The sequence below is a fragment of the Eulemur rufifrons genome, chromosome 8 (genome assembly GCF_041146395.1).
Source record: "Eulemur rufifrons isolate Redbay chromosome 8, OSU_ERuf_1, whole genome shotgun sequence".
Lineage (NCBI taxonomy): Eukaryota > Metazoa > Chordata > Mammalia > Primates > Lemuridae > Eulemur > Eulemur rufifrons.
This window is the reverse complement of record NC_090990.1, coordinates 22,422,258-22,443,236: the sequence shown is the minus strand read 5'-3', so window position 1 is coordinate 22,443,236 and position 20,979 is coordinate 22,422,258. Positions and strand designations below refer to the sequence as shown.

Genomic DNA, 20,979 nt, shown 5'->3' with positions numbered 1-20,979 from the left:
AGCTTTGGGAGTCATATCGGCCTGTGTTCAAATCCTGGCTCTGTTGTGCGTCCTTGGACTAGTCAAGTGGCCTGTCCAAGCTGCAGTCTCGTCCCATGTGAAGTGTGCACAAGGCAGACCTTACAGAGTTGCTGTGAGAGTTAGACCATATAGTGCAGATAAAGCTCAGCACGCTATCTGGCAGCTAGTAGATGCTCATTTTTGCTGTCATTATGGAGGTGGAAATGAAGGTCCACAGAAGGAAAAGGACTGGCTTGGGGTCACAGAACTAGGTCCTCCAGTGAGTCAGAGTAGCGCCTCTCAGCCCCATTGTAAACACTGAGCACCTGCTTAGAACTCTGTAGGCAACCTCAGCCCCTCTGCCGCGGCCAGCGATGCCTCAAGTCTGGGTGGAGTGAGGGGTGGGAACCCCCAGGCCCAAGGAGGAGAGGTCCACTTTGGGGTCGGGGCACAGATGAGCATCCCAGCGGCACTTGTCCTCCCTCTCCCTTGGGAAGGGCAGAGACCAGGGCGGGTCAGGGCTGTGAGGCCGCGAGGTTGGGGCTGACCGCCGTGGGCGCAGAGAACCCTGCTGGGGCTCCCGCAGAGACCGAGGGTGGCAGCCGCCAGTCCGCGAAGCCCCTTCCCCCCGGCCGCCGACTGAGTAGGGAGCGGGGGCGGGAGTAGGGGCGCCCTCCGCCCCTCACCCCGCCCCCGCGCCTCTCCCCGCAGCGGGGGCGCCCCGCCCCCAGGGCGCCCGACGTGGACGCGGTCGCTGCCGCCGCCGCCGCCGCCGCCGCCGCCGCGCGGGAGTCGCTGTCCGCGGAGCCGACATGCAGGCGGCGCGGGGCGGCGCGGGGCGGCCGGGCCGCGGGCCGGAGCGCAAGCGCGAGCGGCCGCCGGGCACCGGAGCCGCGTCCCCCTGCGCCGCCCCGGGCCGGCCGGCCGGAGGAGCAGCCATGCACCCCGAGCCGCCGAGCGCCTGGCCGCCCCGCGCCCGCGCCGCGCTCCGCCTGTGGCTGGGCTGCGTCTGCTTCGCACTGGTGCAGGCGGGTAAGGGGGCCCGGGGCGGGGGGCCCGGCGGGCTGGCGCCGGGCGGGCGGCTGTCCCGCCCCAGCCACCAGGGAGTCCTCGGTTCCCTTCCCTGCTCCCTAGGGACCCCGTGTCTCGCCCCGCTCACTGCTTCCCTGCCCCAACCTCTTCCTTACCTCCTTGACCCCCGGACCTGTCCTTCAGCTTCCAAACTGCTTCCCATTGCCTCAGCCATGAGTTTTCTAAGATCTCGTGACCCCCAGTCCCCTAACCCATTTCCCTAACCCCAGTTGTTTGCTTCAGGGTCCCTAGTTTCCCTCTTTGGCCCAGGGAGCAGCTGAGGACATCAGTCCCCCACCTTGGGCCTCCCTCCGTGTCCCCAAAGACCTCTCAAAGCCTCGCAGGCCAACTCCGCAGGAGGAGCAGATGGGATCCTCTTGTGCACAGCATGTGTGAAGGGGATGGGGACTGGCACCTGAGGGTGCAGGCCGGGTGGGGGTGGGCCCCTGACACCCCAAGCTGGTGCAGTGCCTGGCCTGCCCCGTGGGGCCTGGCCTCATCCTCACCCAGCCTCTCCTGATGCCCTGTCTCTGTCCCTTCTGGCTGCCACTGCCTCGCTCATCTCTCACTCTACCCATCTATCTAATGTGGCTCAGCGCTCTCGCACGCGTGCGTGCTCCCTCTCTCTCGCTCTCTCTGTTTCCATCTCTGTGTCTGTCTCTGGTGCCCTACTTGTCTGTTCCTTGGCTCCATATCTGCCACCACGCCACCTGTCTGTCTCCATCTCCATATCTGGCTCTGTCTCCCCCCCCCCCCCCCCCCGCAGGCCCCAAGCCCATCCCCTTGGGCCTTGAGTTCATTCATCTGAGGGGTGAGGGGATACTGCTCAGGCTCAGGTCTTCCGCTTGCAGCACCTGTCCCTTGGGAGATAGAGAGGCTTGTGTGACTCCACTGTCCCTCTCCTGGAAGGTTCTTTCTTCCCTGACTACCTCCCCCTGCAATCACTCTCCCTCCTACTTCCCTCCTGTCTCTTCTCAACTGATCGATTCCCCATTGATCCTCTTTCCCCTGAAGGCCCTACCCTGCCCTCTCGACTCTCCACTGAGCAGCCCCACTCTGAGCGACCCCATCTTCCCCTGCCACCTCCCCACCTGCCTCTAGGGGCTGGTGGAATGTGGAAAAGAGACTCACCAGATCCTTCTCCAAGCTTCGTTCTGCTGGGTTACCACAATTCTAGGGGTACCTCTGTTGCTTCTCACTCCCATCCTAGGGCTCACGCGCGCCTGGCTCTTCTCGACCTCTGGGTCTTTCTCCTTCCCTCAAGGTCACTTGACAGTGTAGTAGTGTAGAAAGAGCTCTGGACTGGGAGTCCTTTTCATCAGCTAATCGTCAGCTTCTGCAACGCAACCCTGATCACCTAGTCCCCTACATACCTGTCCCCGTAGCTCTAACCACTCATTCCTTAGATCTGGCCCTGGCCTATCAATTATAGCCTCGGACCCCTAGTGGGGCCAGGCTATGGCCAGCAGGGGCTTCCATCCTCACAGGAGCCTGGAGCCTCTTGGGCCTGACTCTTCAACCCACTGAAGAACTGAGAGCCATGTTGCTGACCCCATTTGAGACCTTGGTTTCTTCCTTCCCCCACTGAGTGGCCTTCCCCAGGTTTCCCTTTCTCACTTGTAAGACAGTGGATCTGGGCCTCACAGCAGGGGATACTCAGGCTCAGGTGTCTCCCCACCCACCCCCAGACAGTCCCTCCGCCCCAGTGAACGTCACTGTCAGGCACCTCAAGGCCAACTCTGCAGTGGTGAGCTGGGACGTCTTGGAGGATGAAGTTGTCATCGGATTTGCCATCTCTCAGCAGGTAACCCTCGATGGTCCTTGGGAGGGAAGGACACATCAAGATAGCAGTGGCAGATGCAGGTGGAGGGTGCGGTGGTAGTGGTGGTGGAGAACTCAAAAGCAAAAAGGAACCTGGGGCAAGAGAGAGAAGCAGCAAGTTGCACACATGGCTTAAAATTGGGGCCCCAGAAGAGAATCAGTCAGTGAGGAAGGGTTCAGGAACTTTCAGCTGGAACACAGGAATTGAGAGCATGGCTTTGATCTCAGACACATCTGCGTTTAGGACCTGGCTCCAGTGCCCACTACATGTGTGGCCTTGGGCAACTTCCCTAACCTCTCTGAACCTGTTTCCTTCCCTGTAAAATGGAGATAAAGAGCAGAGGTGATGGGGTGATTAAGATTGTGTATGTAAAGGATTTGTCACTGCTGGGAGGTGTGCAGAAGCAGGGCTGATGACTGCGAGCTGACAACAGCGGGCTGGCGCTTGCCTTTGCAGAAGAAGGATGTGCGGATGCTGCGCTTCATCCAGGAGGTGAACACCACCACGCGCTCGTGCGCCCTCTGGGACCTGGAGGAGGACACGGAGTACATCGTGCATGTGCAGGCCATCTCCATTCAGGGCCAGAGCCCGGCTAGCGAGCCTGTGCTCTTCAAGACTCCACGTGAGGCGGAGAAGATGGCCTCCAAGAACAAAGGCAGGCCGAGTCACTGTTAGGAGGAACAGGAGTGGGTGAGGGGTGGTCAGGACCAGAGCAGTAGTAAGTGGCTTGAGGAACACTCTGTCTCCCCCATTGCTTCCCCTTCCCCCCACCTCCAAGTAAAGCAGTACCTGAGAGAGAAAAGGTTCCCCTTAATCCCTTAAGACATTGATATATAAACTCCTGCCTTTGGATTGAGTCCTATCACTGCCACCCTAAGTAGCCATCAATATTTTCTAGACTCTCTTTCTGTTAGATGTGTGGGCACCCATAGAAATAAGCACTATTGTCTTGGGCTTGGCCCTAGAGGAGTTGCTAGGGGAGGAAAGGAGCCACAGACCTAGTGTCCCTCTCCCCACAGATGAGGTAACCATGAAGGAGATGGGGAGGAACCAACAGCTGCGGACGGGCGAGGTGCTGATCATTGTCGTGGTCCTGTTCATGTGGGCAGGTGAGTCTGGCTTCCAAGCCCTTCTTCACTGAGCCTCTGGGACATGGAGGACCCTGACCAGGCCCCCTCTCTCACAGAAACAGAGGATAAGGGGCTGGAGATACCTAAGAGGTGAAAAGTCTCCAAGTCCTACCTGGGACAGTGCTGGGAACCAGATCTGAGCCCTTCTCTAACCTGCTCATCACCAAAATAATAGTAGTTTGACAGCTGCCTTATAGGATTATATGAGTACTTGCCTTTCCTCTCCCTCAGAAGTGGTTCAGCCTCCTGGGGGTGGACACGTCCACAGTTCCTTTGCCTTCTGGCCATGGCTGTAGCCTCTCCTTCCTCTTCTGGGTTGCTGTGCCTCCAGAGGCTTCAGGCCTGGGCAGTTAGGGAAAATCACTGCCTGGCCTTAGGCTTGGGACACTCTCCTAACCTACTCATCCTTTTAGACCGAGCTCTGAGATGGTCACCATGAAAACTCCTCCAATCCGTCCATTAGAATGGCCCTCCTGCCTCTGTGTTCCCACTGTTTACCCCTCTCTTTAGCCCTCCTTCTGTAAGTTAGTCGGGCTCATGTCTCTCTTCCCCTCAGTCTGTGAGCTCCTTGAGGATAAAGACCAAGTTCCATTCATCTTTGTGCTCAGCCAGCATTTACTGAACAACAGCTCCATTCCAAACAGTAGTGCTACAATCATGACTAAGGAGAGCCTGTGCTTGCAAGGAACTCAGTCTGGGAGAAGCCAGGCCTGCACTGAACTATAATTCAATGTGATGAGTGCTGTAATTGTACCATGTATGGGAGCAGAGAAGGAATTAATTTTGGGGCTAGGGGAAGAAATTCGGAAAAACACATGAGATAACACGGGAATCAAGCTTTGAAGGTTGAATAGGAGTTCACCAGGCAGCCAAAAGAGAACAGGTATTTGGGGCATGGTGTGTTCAAGATACAAATCAAGTTCAGTCTTGTTCAGTGCAGCTGCAATCCAAGAAAGAAGGCAGAAAGTGAGGGAGTAAAGGATGGTGAGGCTACAGACTGGAGTCTTTTGAGGGATTTGAATACCATGCTGAAGCTTTATTAGCATGGTGGTTGAGAAGGCAGGCTCTATTGTAGAAGCATTTGGAAAAAAGTGTTCCTTAGGAACATAGAAAAACAGGCGGGGCGGGGAAAGGATTGTACCAAAGAAGAGGTTTGCTTATGGTGCTTTATTAGACTTGATGCAGACAATATTTACATAATCATAACAATATAAGCATAGTGAATTAACCCAAAATTGCGATGTAATTCTGTTAGGATGATGGGGAGGGAAGTAGGGGAAGTTGTTAGGCTTTATCTACCATGGTAGGAAGTCAACAGATATCTAAAATAGATCAAGAAATAACACTATAAACATAGAGGTAAAACGGAGAAAATGCCTAAAAGAATTGGAGTTGGCTGCCTTAATACTTTATTTTCAAAACAGACTATGTTCATGTATTATTTAGTTTGATAAAACTAAACATCTAACAGACTGCAGGCCCTGGAGTTCATATCCCAGCTCCACCACTGTGTGACCTTGAGCTAAGTTAGTTAAACTCTCTGCGTCAGTGTCCTCACTTGTAACCTGGGAATGATAATAATAGGTACCCTCGTAGAGTTGTGAGGATTAAGTGAGATAGAACATGTCACTGCACAGCACAGGGCCTGCCACACGCTCGACAAATGCTATTGTTGTTTCTATTTTTCCCCTCAAGGAAAATGGGAGCTGTCAGAGGTTTAAAGGAAAGGAGGGGAGGAGACTTGGTCAGATGCATGTTGTGGGAAGGTCAGCCTAGCAGCAGTGAAAGGGATGGCTGGTGAGGGGTCAGCTGGGGACAACCAGAGGGAGGCTGCTGCAGTCGTGCAGGTGAGAGACCATCTGGAGAAACCATCATTCCCACTAGACTTTGTACGAGTGGGAACTAAGCGGGTGAGGCAAGAACTCAGGCCATGGCCCCTGATTGCTCCTATTTGTCCCCTGCCCAGGTGTCATTGCCCTCTTCTGCCGCCAGTATGACATTATCAAGGACAACGAACCCAATAACAACAAGGAAAAAACCAAGAGCGCATCAGAAACCAGCACACCAGAGCACCAGGGCGGGGGTCTTCTCCGCAGCAAGGTGAGGGCGAGTCCTGGGCCTGGGTAGACAGCCCCGTGTGCGCTGGTCGTCCCTGGATTGCAGAAGGGGTCAGCTCAGGGCCTGGCATGGCTGCAACTGGGCAGAGCCAGACTTGGCTGCTGCCTGCGTGACACAGGGAACGCTGCAAATTGATTTTGAATCCTCTCCTTTTGGAGGGTGCCAGGGGCCCACACTGGGGAAAAAAATAAAAAGGTAGCCGGTGAGGAGGGCAGAGTTCTTGGTTAGTATGGGACGGCAAGAGAGGGGCGGGCTCTGGGCTCATTCCTGCTCCTGCTGTGGCCTTGGGCAGGTGCTTCACAACTCTGTACCTTCATTTCCTCTTCTGTAAAACAGATATGAAAACCTTTTCAGTGCTCGCCCTGAGCAGCTCAGAAGACAGTAGAGAATGAGAGAGGATCCCGTGGTTCTGATGATGATTATCCAACAAACATCTGGCCCTCTCTACATCTCTTCCTCCCTCCATTTCCTTGTATCCTCTGGCTCACTGTCCTCTCTCTTGGCTTCTCTCTTTCTGGCGCATTTTCCTGAAGCCTCTTATTAACCCCCATCTCCAGAAGCACCTCAACAATGTCAGTGGCCTGAGGCTGCGCTCAGAGGGATGACTGCTGGGGGAAGACTGGGTACCAGGGGCCATGGGCCCAAGGCCCAGGACCCAGTCTTGGCCATTCAGCTGAATGAGGCCGAAGGCTGGGTTTGAAAAGGCAGAGACAAGACATCTGGGCAGGGCTGTTTTCTTTCCACAAGGGACAAGAGCCTGGCTTTTAGGCTGTAGCCGTGCTGCTCCCTTCCTTCTATCCTCTCTCTGTTTCCAGCCTTGCAAAAAGTCTATTCAATTAGCCCTGGCCGCTTCTCTCATTTTTCTCCTCCCAGTTTCCAAACAAGCCCTCAGTGAACATCATTGAAGCGTGACTGCCTGTCTGCAGAGAGGAGGATTCCATTTTTCTTCTCTGCTGGTTCCCAGGTCCATGGGCACAGGGAGAGGGATGACTGCGGCAGTGGGGAGGAGGCACAGCTAGCTGCACAGTTCTCTCTCTTCCCCCTGCCCTAGTCTGATGAAGGAGGCTGAACTACAAACCCAAATTCTGCAAAAAAAAGCCACAAAACTAAAAGGCCTGGCCCCATTCTGGAAAGGCAAAGCTGCATGAGACACAGCCTTCTGCCTCCTCGCCTCTTCTGGACTGGCTTCCTCTTTGAGAAAGTGCACAAAGCTCTGGGAGATGACAAGCACTAAGACTGACTCAAGCTGTGTCTTTCAGACCAAGGAACATCAGGGAAGCCATGGGGCTGCCTGCCATGCAGGGTCACTCATGGCTGCCATCAAGCCTTTTCTGGATCTAGCCATCAAGGACTTGTTTGTGGTGTGATGCACACCTTTGCAAGTGTATGAGATGTTATCTGTTTTGTTTCTTTTGGAAAACAAAATTGGAGGGCTCCACTCCTGAGGGCAGAGGGATTCTCTCAAGGACTGAGCTGGAAGGCATTGGTCCCATTTCTTTAGGAAGCATCTTTTGGAGTTTCAGCAACGTGGGTTCAGACAACTGAAAAGGCACATTCAGCATTCTGGGGGCTGATAAACCACCCACTCGGGTGTGGAAGCTGCTGGAAGGCAGGCATGAGCCATTCTCCATGGACAGGCAGAGCAGCCCTGGCTATCACCACTGGCCTCTGGGGTCTTCATATCTTGCCATCTCATCCAGGGTTCTGTGAAAAGTACCCAGGTCCTCATGTCCTTCCCTAGAGCCTGAGTGGTATATGACAGGTCTCTCTCTCCACTGCCCCTTCTGGTTTAAAAAAAAAAATGGTGCTTGAAGAGGGAAAGTAGACTCTTCCCTAGGACTGATGAGTTATGGCTGCCAAATGCCTGCATGGGAAGAGGTGGACCTCTGAATCTTCTATTGGTGGCCAAGGATGGGAATGTGGGAGTACCACACCTAGCACAAGCCTGGCACACAGTAGGCACTTGGTACGTATTTGTTGAACTGAATGATAAGAGCATTGGCCCCCAAGCCAGAGAGCCGAAAGCCATCACCCAATGACCGCGCCTTCCTTCCGGTCTACAAGAGCTCTCAAGGCTGGGCCCACCACCACTCTGCTTTGCCCAAGTGTGGCAGCACAGGGGAGAAGAGACAGGACAAAGGGCAGATGTCAGCAATACTAAGGGCTTCCTCATGGGAGGGCATGAGGCTCCACTCATTGTCTTGTGACTTCCATCCCTGCTGAATGGGGCTGCAAGGCCAAGGCTCCTTAGGGGAGAGGTCCTTACCTCTGATCCAGTTAGAGCAATAACCACTTTTTAAATGTAAAATAAAAAGACAAATGAAAAGGCACATCCTTGTCTTCTGGTAAATGCCCAAATGTTGCCCTCTTTTTCTGGCAATTGGCAGCAAGTCAGGATGTGTGGAGGAGGGAGTGAGTTCTCCCTCTCCATTTTGGCCTACAGCTTCTTAGGGACATGCCTGCCAGCCAAGCTGGAGTTGGAAGGGAAATCTCGAACAGATGGGGGTGCACGTGTAGGAGAAAAAAATAGCTGCTCCATCATCCTATTACTGAGGCTCCCCGAACCAAGCTTGGGATGCCTCACTGGATAGGTATGCAGGCTGGTGCTCAGTTTTTAAAACAAAGGGTTTCCCACTCAGGATGGGACTGGGTGCTTTCCCTGGCCAAAGGAAGACACTCTTGCCTCGCCTCGGGCAAGAAAGGACATAAAGAGGGACTGCAAAAGCTGCTCTCTGCAGCTCAGTGTGCACAGTGTGCTGTCCTGGGCTGTTAAAGGAACACCATTATGATCCCAACAGTAGGCTGAAAGGGAGAGTAATGATGCTATTAGCCAGTGAGCAAACCAGTAAGTGGGGTACCTCAAACATTCCTGTCCAGAGCTAGGAAGAGCTTGGAGAGAAAATGTCAGGTGAGCAGGGCTTTGAGTTGGCTGTTCTAGAAGATTCTGAAAGCAGAGGGAAAACAGGGCTTAGAGGCTGGTTGGGAAAATGGGAAACCAATTAGCACACAGAACTTTAAGCCAAACCTCAGAGAGATATTTCCTAGGGCCTCTGTGCCCACCTAGTGCTAAATGATGAAGCCCCAAAGTCAGCATTAGGTATAAATAGCTGTCATTGGGGATTGGGGAACTATGCTAATGGGGGTTTCCTGTCTTCAAATTAATCTGTGCCTGCAGTACATCATAAAGAGTATGAGGGAAGAGAAGGAAACAATACTCCTGGCTTAGATAAAACTCTCTTCCCTTTAGTTGCCTCCCTAAACCTCCAAGTTCTACAATGATCGAGCTTTTCCTGAATCAACTGTAGTTGCAAAGTTGAACCCTACAGCTAGACGTGTGGTCCTTTCACCACCACTCACGTGGATCCACAGCAATTCCTCATAATGGTGGAAGGGCACAGTCAGGTCTCTGAGACTGAGAACTTACTTGCAGACCACAGCAGGCCTGTGGCAGGAATGTTGGACTCAGAGGCAGGAGACCTTGCCTTGGAATCACCTAACAGGCAAGTTACTTTTGAGAGTAGGCCTTGGTTTCCTGAGCTGCCAAATACAGAGGGATTAGAAGAGAAGATTCCTAGAGCTCTTGGGAACAAGAGGGAAACCCCAGGGTCTGAGAGGAGGAAGACAGACTGGTGAGTCCTTTTCTCTTCCTACTCCTGTCCCTTCAACCCCTAGCTTTTCAGGATAGACCTCCTCTAGAATCCATTTTTAAGATCTCTAACTCAGCCCTTTATAGAAATAAGTAATATCTCCCTAATCCATTCACATGTTTTAGATGTCTACTTTATTTCTTACCCTCGCTAAACCTATTTGACATTTCTTGGATTTTGCTTTTAAGAAGTAGCTTCCAAGAACAAACAGCTTCTATAATTGGGACACCCTGCCCACCCCACTCCCCTACCAGCTACAGCCCCACCAAGCTCCATCAGTACAAAATAGTCCCAAACCCTCAAATGTGGCTTGAAGCTCAGTTGAGGGAGATCATTGTGTACAGATAGTTCTTTAGTGATACATTTCAGGACTATCACTTAGACTGCTTTAAAGATTACCTAAAAGATTACATTCTACCCCCTTCTCCATGGGTGCTGGGGAGGGCCAGATTTTCTGTCTATGGCATGTTCCATTTGTCCTAGGGGAAGGACAGGTGGGAAGGAATGACAAGGCAGGAGCTTGTTCACTAAGTTATTCCATCACTGACCAGCTGACACTTCCTGTGACAAGTGGAAATTTTTTTCCTGACAGGTGCTCTGGCATACAAAGCAAGCACACCCTAGAATCAGCTTAGGAATAATTCTGTTTTCCCTTAGAAAAGCAGGACAACACTAAGAGAGGCAGAGAACTCTGCTTTCTAGTTTTAGGTAATTGGGTTTTTTCTTCCTATAAAAGTTCAAAATGGGCTGGTTAGAGAATGAGTCCATTCATCTTAAAGAAGGACCATTTCTCCTTTTTCTGCTCACTTTTCTCTAACATAAACAAAGGATCAGATATCTATACCTGACAGGAACAAAATGATCTGTATAGGTCAAGAAGGGTACCTCAGATTGGGACAAGAATATAAAATTGCTTCATGATCTGAAGGCTTTCTAAAATAAAAAGAAAAAAAACTTAAAAAGATAGAATATTGCTGAGTACTTAGCAAACTTATATTGAGCCTTTTGCCTGTACATAGAATATATATTTCATCTAGAATATATATATTAGACAAAACTAAAGGAGAGAGCCTATCCAAACATGTTGCTACTTATTTTCTCAGCATGAGTTGAGATTTTAAAAGCATTGGCTAGTATAGGTGACAAGCTATTATTGCCTTCCCTTTTATCCCTGCTCCTGGGGGTAAGTCTAAGAAGCTTAGGTTCACAAAAGGGATCTAAGGAACGCTGTGTCTCCCACATCTACCCACACGTATCCAACCTTTACCCAGTTTCTAGGAGCAGCAGTTTCTGGAGAAGTTGGGTTAAGAACAACTATCAATTTTGTACCATTGATTCTAGTTTCTCACATCCCCTTCAAAGGGAGAATGCCCTGGGATAGCATGGCTTCCTCCTTAATTGGTGCTAGCTCTGGAGAAGGAGAGACACAGAAGCTAACCACATAGCCACGGGGAGGAATGCAAAGGAACGCCTGCCTGATCGGGGCTGAGACATCTTTCCCCTCTGCAAAAACAGTGGCACAATGATATTTCAGGCTCTCCGTGTGTCAGGCTCCTGACATGCACCATATGTAGCTGCAAATCCCAATCAATTTCAACATTTCTTAACTGCTGGAACGCCTTTCTCAACACTGTAATTTACCCTTACAAGAATAGGGAGCAAGCACCCTCGTCTTCCCAGTACCACATTCTACTAACTGCCGCCCCCTCCCATACCCCACTAAGGTTTGCCTACCCACGCAAGGAAGAAGGCAAATAACCTTCCTTCAAAGCCCACAACAGACAGCCACAGTATATATGCCACTGACAGAACTTTTATTTCTTTTTAATGACATTAAACACAACTGCTACAAGGGAAAAAACATGATAAAGAGGAGGCACCAAACTTCAGTTTCATAATTGATCCTGACAACACCACAAGTAAATCAGGGCCTGTATTAGATGCAAAACTACAGGTTATTTCAGGCTCCTTACTTACAAGTAAACTATGTAAACAGCACATTTTTACTCTGCTTTGTCAAGACCCCTGTGGTGAAGGAATGTAGTCATGAAGAAAGCTAGGTAGGCAGTTAAATAAATGCACATAACCCTTACTCAAAAAATACAGCAAGAATCTACCTGAAATAATAGACTTCGAGGCCACATCAAATACAAGAGATACACAGCTTTGAAAAGTTGTTAAAACTCCAGATTCTACCCACTACCATCTTTAAGGCGAACATGCCAGATGATGAGTTTTCTTTGGCTTTGTGTTTTCTTCTTAAAGAATACCATGTTAACCACTACAGAACAGCTCTCTCCTCCCCCAGTCCAACAGATTTAATTAAGCTGCTAAAGCTTTGAAAAAACAATTATTTGAGCTAAGAGGAAATGTGATTGTCACATTTTCTAGTTAACCTGTCACTCATTTGATTTGGCAAAGGCAATGCTCTCCTTACACATTCAGTCTTAAACCCCTCTGTACCAGGAGGGCAGGAACGTGAGTCTTAGAATTTGGCCTAAGCAAAACGCTATCCCTTTACTCCTTGAGTTATCGGTGGGAACTTGACAGCTGCAATGCTAGCTATTCCAGCTTCATTTAATTTTAACTATGCTATGGTCCCAAAGGTAGATGTTTGGCATGTCTCACTCCAAGCTAATTTAGGGTAGCCTGGAGAATTGACCAACATAGTAAATGCCAATTGTGTCAACTGAAATAACAGACTTTCGAATGCTACCTTTGAACAGAACCTCTCCTTTGCATTTTGGTCCTAGAAGCTAAACCAAATGTCTAAGGAAAAGAGAATCCTTAACTGGATAAACAGTAAATACTTAGGGACATCCATCTGAATTTACTGGTGATCTGAATGACCACGGTATTCCCAAATCAGTTTCTAAAGTGGGATTGGATGTTTAAGATGCGTTACTCACATACAAAGATGGGGTCGATGAAACTATAAAACAAGATAGGGGCTACAGCAATTATGAGCAACTTCAGAGAATGAACAATAGCAAAAATGCCACACTGCAAAACTTCCCAAAATGATGTCTAGAGCTATCTGCAAAGAGAGAATAACAAACTCCTAAGACATCCATTAAGACAGATGCACAAAGTCTGTCAACTTTGGTTAGAATACCAAACTGTAAGATTAGGTAATGCTTTTGTGCATAGGCTTAGTCACAACTGTATTAGACCCACTTCAGCAGTTATGTGAAATTATGCATCAGGGACTTGACCAAATGAGATGGTAACAGCTGGGGTCTAAAGGCACCTCTTGTTAACTAATAATGGAGACAAGAGTGCCTCTCCGAAGTTTCTCACAGGATGGAGGCTCCCTGACTAATACCCATATTTGACACATCAACCCATGCTTAAAGTTGGGATTCAGCAGATGAAACTGAAGACCAACTGACCACATAATGGCACTGGCCCGTCCTAGAATCAAGACTCTGGGCAGCTCTTCAATAAAGACAGCAAGGGGGCCATTCTGAAGAGGCATATCCATGTCTGACAGGATACAGGAAAGGAATACTGCCAATAGAACTCTAAGGAGCAGAGTGATCACTAGGTGGGGGGGAGAAAATCCTTGAAGAAGGGCAGAGGAGACAACCAGTCACAGAACCACAAGGTATTAAACAGGGGTCAGGGGTTAGTCATAAGTATTCTGTCAGAGTTAAAATGTATAAGATTTGTAAACACTACTGTGCAAAACAAGTTTAATGAGGAATGAAAAAAAGCCAAAAATAAAAAATAAATAACGGCAGCTAATAGGTACAGAAAGGAGAGGAGAGGACTTACACTTTTAATTTGTCCTTTCAACAGGATTTTTCTCCTACTCCAAATTTCCTGGATTGCCAGCTTTAAAATACTGAAGGATATTCAGAGATTCAAATAAAAGAGGGGTTGTTAAAAATGACTTATATCCATTCACGTCATCAGTAATAATTAACACTGGCTTATAGCCTGGTAAAGAATCTCCTCTTTACAGGAGATTAAAAGATGACTTCTTTTGGGCACCACAAGTAGACTTCACCTATGCAGAGGTGGGTGTTATGTTTGAGCCTGGGTGTTTTGGCTTAATGCTGGCTTTCAGGAAGTAGCCACCTTCAATTTAAATAAAAACAAAAAAATTATATCAACTTAAAACTGCTTAAACACAGACACACATAAAATCAGGAGAGAGCTCATACAAAAAAATTCAAGTCAGCAATGGACATTTCCAAAAGGTGACAATTTCTTTAAATAAAAATCTTGTAAAAAATGAAATTCAAACTCTACGAAGCAAAAAACAGCAAAGGAAAATGAGATGCTGCTCTGAACAGGACCCTGGATAGGGACCTTCATTGCTGATGGGATGAGACAAATGGATTGTACGATAAATCTGGGAGACGCTGGAATCGATGGTGGCTTCTCATGTTCCTGTCAACCCACTGAGTCAGACTGTATCTTTGCAGAGTTTTCTGTCGGCGGGCGTAGTTTCTATAGAGAGAAAGAGAGAGAGAGAGTAAAAACAGGACAGATGTTTCAGGCGGAATGGCTATTTGTACACAAAAAGAGGCCAGCAAAACTATTTTAAGCATCTCTTTACTTTTGGAAATCAGATATTTATTTATATTTTGATTCTCAAAATTCTGGAAATTTTATACCATTTATATGAAAGCCACATCATAGGTGCTATTTCCTTCCAATTCCCAAAGCTACCTAATTCCCATATAGTTAGTATTAAGGTGGTATGTGCCACATACTCAATGTTCTAAGGAAAACTAATGTAGAATAATGTTTAAGTAAGAAAAAATTTTATCCCTCCAAAAGAATTTAGAGCAGGATCTATATTTCATTATTTGCATCAGACCTGTCCTGTCTGACACAGCTCAAGGTTGCTCGGGACACAGCAGTTAAAATTAGAATAAAATTCCCAGAGAAGGTAAGTCATCATATGAGTATCACATTTCAAGTTTAGAGACTGAAAAATTAATAGCACAGACTCAAAGTAAATTTTATTTATTTATTTTGAGACAGAGTCTCACTGTGTTGCCCGGGCTATAGTGCTGTGGAGTCAGCCTAACTCACAGCAACCTCAAACTCCTGGGCTCAAGCGATCCTTCTGCCTCGTGCCCGAGTAGCTGGGACTACAGGCATGCGCCACCACACCCAGCTAATTTTTTCTATATATTTTTAGTTGTCCGGCCAATTTCTTTCTATTTTTTAGTAGAGACAGGGTCTCGCTCTTGCTCAGTCTGGTCTAGAACTCCTGACCTCGAGCAATCCTCCTGCCTTGGCCTCCCGGCGTGCTAGGTACAGCTGTGAGCCACCACACCCAGCCAAAGTCAATTTTCTTTTTTTTTTTTATTTTTTTGGGACAGAGTCTCACTCTGTTGCCCAGGCTAGAGTGCCATGGTGTCAGCCTAGCTCACAGCAACCTCAAACTCCTGGGCTCAAGCGATCCTCCTGCCTCAGCCTCCTGAGTAGCTGGGACTACAGGCATGCGCCACCATGCTCGGCTAATTTTTTCTATATATATTTTTAGCTGTCCATATAATTTCTTTCTATTTTTAGTAGAGACAGGGTCTTGCTCTTGCTCAGGCTGGTCTCGAACTCCTGAGCTCAAACGATCCACCTGCCTCAGCCTACCACAGGGCTAGGATTACAGGAGTGAGCCACCATGCCCGGCCGTAAATTTTCTTAAGTATTCTTTAGTCATGTGCTGGGCTGGAGTTCTGAGCAAGACCCTCTGAGATAATCTGATCCCATTCTCAACTCCAGAACTGCTCCTGATATCAACCTGGGAAGCCTTTTAAAGATATGGATTCTTGCCCCTTCCCTCCTCCCAGACTTAATGACTTAGAATCCCTGGAATCAGGGCCTGGACATCTGTATTTTTGGGTTATCTGCACAGGTAGTTATGAGGAATAGCCAGGGTTGAGAATAATTATAACAATATCTGACATTTATCTATCCCTATATACTTGCTGAATTCTTTAAATACCTTGTCTTTCTTAATGAAAGTGACAATCCTACTAGAAAAGTAGTTTCATTAACTCCTTGTACAGGTATAAGGAAATTGAGCCTCAGGTTAAATAACCTGTCCAAGGTCATATAGTAGAGTAAGTAGAAGAGTCTGGATTTGAATTCACATCTGACTCCAGAATTTATCTAGTAAAAATTACAATACATTGCCTTTCCTTCTGAGAACTGCTATGACTTGGCAACTATAGAGGAAGTGTGAATGTAAAGGCCCTGAAGAGGGGAACATGTCTGACATGTTTAAAAAACAGCAAGGAAGCCAGTATGACTAGAGTAGAGTGAGCAAGAGGAAGACTAGTAGGAGATGAAGTTGGTGAGCCCAGGCCAAAACGTACAGGCTCTTGTAGGAGACTGTGACAACGGAAAGATGTGAGCTGTGAAGCCACTGGAAAATATTGAGCAAATATGACTTATGCTTTAAAAGAATCTCTTTGGCTGCTGAGTTAGGAACAGTAGACAGGCCAAGAGCGGAAGCAGGGAGAACATTTAGAAGACCTGCAATAATCTAGGTGATATATGAGAAATGTCAGGCTTTGGATATATGGTTGGCCCTCCATGTCCGTGGGTTCCACATCCAGAGATTCAATCAACTGTGGATTGAAAATATTCAGGGAAAAAAAATAGATGGTTACATCTGTACTGAACATGTACAAACTTTTTTCCTTGTCATTATTGTCTAAATACAGTATAATAACTATTCATATAGCATTTATATTATATTGGGTATTATAAGTAATCTAGAGATGACTTAAGGCATACAGAAGGATGTGTGTAGGTTATATGCAAATACTATATCATTTTATATAAGGGACTTGAGCATCCGAGGATTTTAGTATCCTAAGTGGTGCTGGAACCAATCATCCAGGGATAGCAGGGACAACTGTATATGAACAGCCTATAGGATATGCTGAGGAACTGAATATGGGGTAAGAGAGAAAGGAATCAAAGATGATTCCAAGGTTTCTGAGTAACTGAATCAAAGTAACTGAATAAATCTGTAAAGCCACACTGCATCAAAAAATCCATGTTTCAGAACTAGAAAGGTTCTTTGACACCAAGTAGTCCAACATCTTCATTGTACTGATGTGAGGACCAGAGAAAAGTGAAGGGACTTGATCAAAATTGTAGCTGGTTAAAAACTGCAAAGCTAGTATTAGAACCCAGGTTTCCTGAATTTCAGTCCAGTTCTTATTCCATTATAATGCATTGCTTTTTTTCCACCTCTCAAACAATTCCAACCCCACTTCCCCACTACATTGCTCCTGCAGCCAAATTCTACCTTTTTTTCTCCTCCCTTTAATCATCCACTCACCTCATGGTGAGGTCCGAAGGATGCTGCCATTTTGAGTTCTGCATATGATGAACTTCCATCAAGGCATATAGCTCCTTCCAGGGACCTGTTATACAGAGGGATTAGTGGTTAGGAAGCAGCTAAGTGAACTATGTCAGCCAAGGTCAAAGTGTATGCTTTCAGGGAAAGAGAAAACAGGTACTAGTCTCAATAATATCTACTTAGGATTTGCACACAAGCAGCATAAAAACTACAAAACAGAGTGGGGAGCTTGCCCTTCAATGATGATGGTGAGCAATAATGGCAGCCACCATTCATTCATTCAACATTTACTAGCTTTTACAACATGTGAGGAACTTTACTGGTCCCTAGGAATATGGCAGTGAACAAGACGTTGTACCTCAATGAAGTTTATAAAGGGGACAGATATTTTCAGAACAGTGTGATGAACGCAGATAGAGAAATACAGGCTGTTACGGAGACTAGTGGGTGTTAGGAAAAGCACCCTCCAGGAGGAGTAAAGAGATCTAAAGGATGTATAAAAGTTAGTGAGGTAAAGTGGGGCAGGAGGTTGGATGTCCAAGAGAAATAGTTAATACAAAGGCCCAGAGACAAAAGACAGCAAATACATTCAAGAAACAAAAGGAGTTTAGAACAGTGGCGATGGATGCTCTTTGCTAACAAGAAAAATTGCTATAGGCAATTTCTCAAACACCTGGGAGCCTGGCAATGGACTAGGTACTTTACATGTTATCTTACTTAATTCTAAAAAACATCTTATATGGAGATAGATGTTATTAATATCATTTCAGAGATGGGAAACTGTGGCTCAGGGAGGTGAACTTGCCTTAAATGCTTAATAACCCAGGTTTCAACTAGCTCTTGCTGCTATGCAATAATGCTAACTTTGCACTTAAGGGCTGAGACTTAGGCTGAAACCCAGTAGAAACAGAAATAAAACACTAGTTAGGAAATAATTTCCAGAGACTAGTGGTTCTCAAATTTTAACAGGTATCATCATCAGCTGGGAAGTATTATAAAACAGATTGTTGGACCCAGATCCCAGGGTTTCTGATTATGTCAGTCTGGGTGAGGCCTGAGAATGTGCATTTCTAACAAATTCCCAAGTGATGCTGATGCCGCTGGTCTGAAAATCTCACTTCTGAAAACCTCCCTTCGATAACCACTGCCCTGGACAGTGGAGACCTTTTGTTCTGCTAATTTACATGTTTCTCATTACCTTATCTACTATGCTTTCAGGAACCAAGAGCAGTTTAACAAGGCTATAGACCATCTTTTCAAGTTCCAGTAAACGTAACATAACTTTTAGGACGAATTTATTTTATCTGAAGCCTCAAGAAGCAGAGCTTTGTAGAAAAAATATACCATATACTTTGGAGTTAGGCAGACTTGAATTAAAATTCCAGTCTAGCAACTAGCTCTGTGACCCTCAGCAAATTATTACATTTCAAGCCTCACTACTCATCTATGAAAATTGGACAATGATACCATTTAGCTTGAAGTTGAGTATTAGGAATATTGTATATAAAAGACCTAGTATATTGCTTGGCACACAGCATGTGTGCAGTGAATGGTAGCTATCATTATAGTGTTATAGCCTCAGGCCTATGTTAGCTCACAAAGACTGCAAATCCTGTGACAATCACCTATCTTTAAGGAAAAATGTTTATTAAATGGATTCATCTATACATAAACCATGACATGTTTTATGGCACTCAGAAATTTTTTTCTAACCACGATAATACTTTTCAGGAAAAATTTATAGATTCATTACATTAAAATTAAAAGTTTATATGTGCTGAAAATAAAAAAGCACAACCAAGGGTAAAAGACAATTGACACAATGAAAAGTATATTTGAAACACATTTGGCAAAAGTTTAATGTCCTCTTAAAGTCTCTTCATTAAAAAAAAAAGGGGGGTGAAGGACATGAATGGTCAATTTTCACAAAAGTAATACAAATGATCAATAAACATGTGAAAAGAATGCTCAGTCTCACTCATATGGAAAAAAAATATGACTTTTACTATTTGAGAATGCAATATAAATCAGAAATCAATTTCCCCTTTAAGGGAACTAACTCTTGATTATAAAGTTCCTTGTCTGCTGAATTTGTTAAGCTAAAATCAAAGGTCTCAATTAAATTGCTTTTCTATTTTTTTTTTCCTTCTCTAAATGTCAGAGTTCTCAGTCGGACTTGAAAACACTTTTATATAAGTCCTTGGCAACCTCCAAATTATTCTTGGTGATCTTGATATCCTTCTAGCCATTCTTGGGACCTGAGGAACATATTAAAAAAAAAAAAAAATCACCTTTACAATTGCTTTCCTTTTCTTTTCTTTTTTTGAGACAGAGTCTTGCTCTGTTTCCCGGGCTAGAGTGCCGTGGCATCAGCCTAGCTCACAGGAACCTCAAACTCCTGGACTAAAGCAATCCTCCTGCCTCAGCCTCCCGAGTAGCTGGTAGCTGGGACTACAGACGTGCGCCACCACGCCCGGCTAACTTTTTCTATTTTTAGTTGTCTATTTTTAGCTAATTTCTTTCTATTTTTAGTAAAGACAGGGTCTCACTCTTGCTCAGGCTGGTCTCAAACTCCTGACTGCAAGTGATCCTCCTCCCTGGGCCTTCCAGAGTGCTAGGATTATAAGGTGTGAGCCACCACACCCAGCCATAGAATTACTTTTCTAATACCCTACTTTCATATCGCTAGCACTCCACTCCCTTTAGCCCCCACAAAAAGGACATCTCAATAGGGGTGGGGTCGGGAGAATCAGCTTTGTAAAAATTTCAAGATAACACTTTTCCTGCCAAAGCATCACCAAAGGAGAGCTGGCAACATATGGAAATCTTGTGTCCATCAAAATAGAACCACGAGATTATCGTGGTTACTCATCTCATCACCTGGATTCTATAAAACTGCCCTGGCAATGGAGACTAAAGATATACTATAAACCTCCTACAAAGTTTTCTATTCATTTTAAAAGAAGAGAAGAAAGAGTAGGCCATTAGGCTCAGTGAGCCTAATATTCAAATACTCAACTGCTAGGAGTCAATCAAAATCCAGCAGCAGCAATTTACGTAGCACTTAACCATGTATCAGGCACTATCTTATGTGCTTTACATATAACAACACATTTATTCTTTATGACAATCCCATAAGGTATTTCCTATTAGTTTACAGACAAAACTATAAAAAACAGAAAAGAAACTGAGGCACAGAAAAGTTACATTTGCCCAAGGTCACAAAGCTAGTGACAGAGCCAGAATTCCAAAAATATAAAACTATTATAGGGCTGAGTTTCCTTAAAAATTTTTCTGAGACTGACATTTTATAGTTGAGATTAGACAGTAAGAATCATGTAGCACTACTATCTCTTGTATACCCTGTTAGTACTAGCATGAGTAAACAAGGGCTCAATAATTAGGTCTCAGCTCATGTACCAAAAAATGTTAGTTTTCATTAGCACTAAGAGCTTATTGTTATACTAGGGTAACCCTTATTATTAATAAGATTTAATGATCTAGAGATAATGGAAGTTAACATTTATCAAGCACTTCTTATGTGTCACTTTGCTAACTGCTTTACATGTATGCTATCATTTAATTCTAAGAATCACAGGTGGCAAATACCACAATCTCAATTTTATTCATAAGTAAACTGAAGCTTAGAAAAAGTACTCATCTATCATCTAGTAAATGGGAAAGCGAGGATTCAAACCCAGGTGAGGCTAATAATCCAAAAATTTCATTTTAGCTCATAGCTTCAACCTCTTCTTCCTCCAAATTTAGAGATGCTAACAAGAATGGAAACATTTGAATTTTTTCCTCTCTTCATAGTCTCTAACAGATGGGCTCTCTTGGACTAACAATCAGTAC

At 46.1% G+C, this 20,979-nt stretch overlaps 2 protein-coding genes across 6 annotated transcripts in view; one reads left to right on the top strand and one right to left on the bottom strand.

The window, feature by feature from the left end:
• Window positions 1-864: 864 nt before the first annotated feature.
• FNDC5 (fibronectin type III domain containing 5) lies at window positions 865-8,471 on the top strand. Of its 3 annotated transcripts, none has more exons than XM_069477623.1 (6): window positions 865-1,032; window positions 2,760-2,875; window positions 3,350-3,548; window positions 3,913-4,002; window positions 5,990-6,123; window positions 7,193-8,471. In XM_069477623.1, the coding sequence occupies exons 1-6, from the start codon at window positions 939-941 to the stop codon at window positions 7,208-7,210; spliced, it is 651 nt and encodes a 216-aa protein (XP_069333724.1). In that variant the 5' UTR covers window positions 865-938; the 3' UTR covers window positions 7,211-8,471. The 3 variants fall into 3 exon arrangements, with proteins under 3 accessions (XP_069333724.1, XP_069333725.1, XP_069333723.1); XM_069477624.1 differs by lacking the exon at window positions 7,193-8,471 and adding an exon at window positions 6,478-7,005; XM_069477622.1 differs by having other exon boundaries at window positions 866-1,032; window positions 7,015-8,471.
• A 4,475-nt stretch (window positions 8,472-12,946) lies between these two features.
• The window catches only part of S100PBP (S100P binding protein), a 36,389-nt gene continuing 28,356 nt past the window's right edge, over window positions 12,947-20,979 (bottom strand). For all 3 annotated transcript variants that reach the window (XM_069479726.1, XM_069479727.1, XM_069479728.1), the window contains 2 exons: window positions 17,104-17,188; window positions 12,947-14,246 (listed from right to left, as the gene is read on the bottom strand). In XM_069479726.1, the coding sequence (XP_069335827.1) occupies window positions 14,108-14,246; window positions 17,104-17,188 (224 nt within the window). In that variant the 3' untranslated portion in view covers window positions 12,947-14,107. The remainder of the gene's footprint in view (window positions 14,247-17,103; window positions 17,189-20,979) is intronic.

Bases quoted from the DNA above. Each gene is read 5' to 3' on its own strand.
- FNDC5 (XM_069477622.1), top strand. From the start codon at position 939: ATGCACCCCGAGCCGCCGAGCGCCTGGCCGCCCCGCGCCCGCGCCGCG. The intron at 2,876-3,349 runs GTAACCCTCGAT...TTGCCTTTGCAG, and splicing joins GATTTGCCATCTCTCAGCAG to AAGAAGGATGTGCGGATGCT. The intron at 4,003-5,989 runs GTGAGTCTGGCT...TCCCCTGCCCAG, and splicing joins GGTCCTGTTCATGTGGGCAG to GTGTCATTGCCCTCTTCTGC.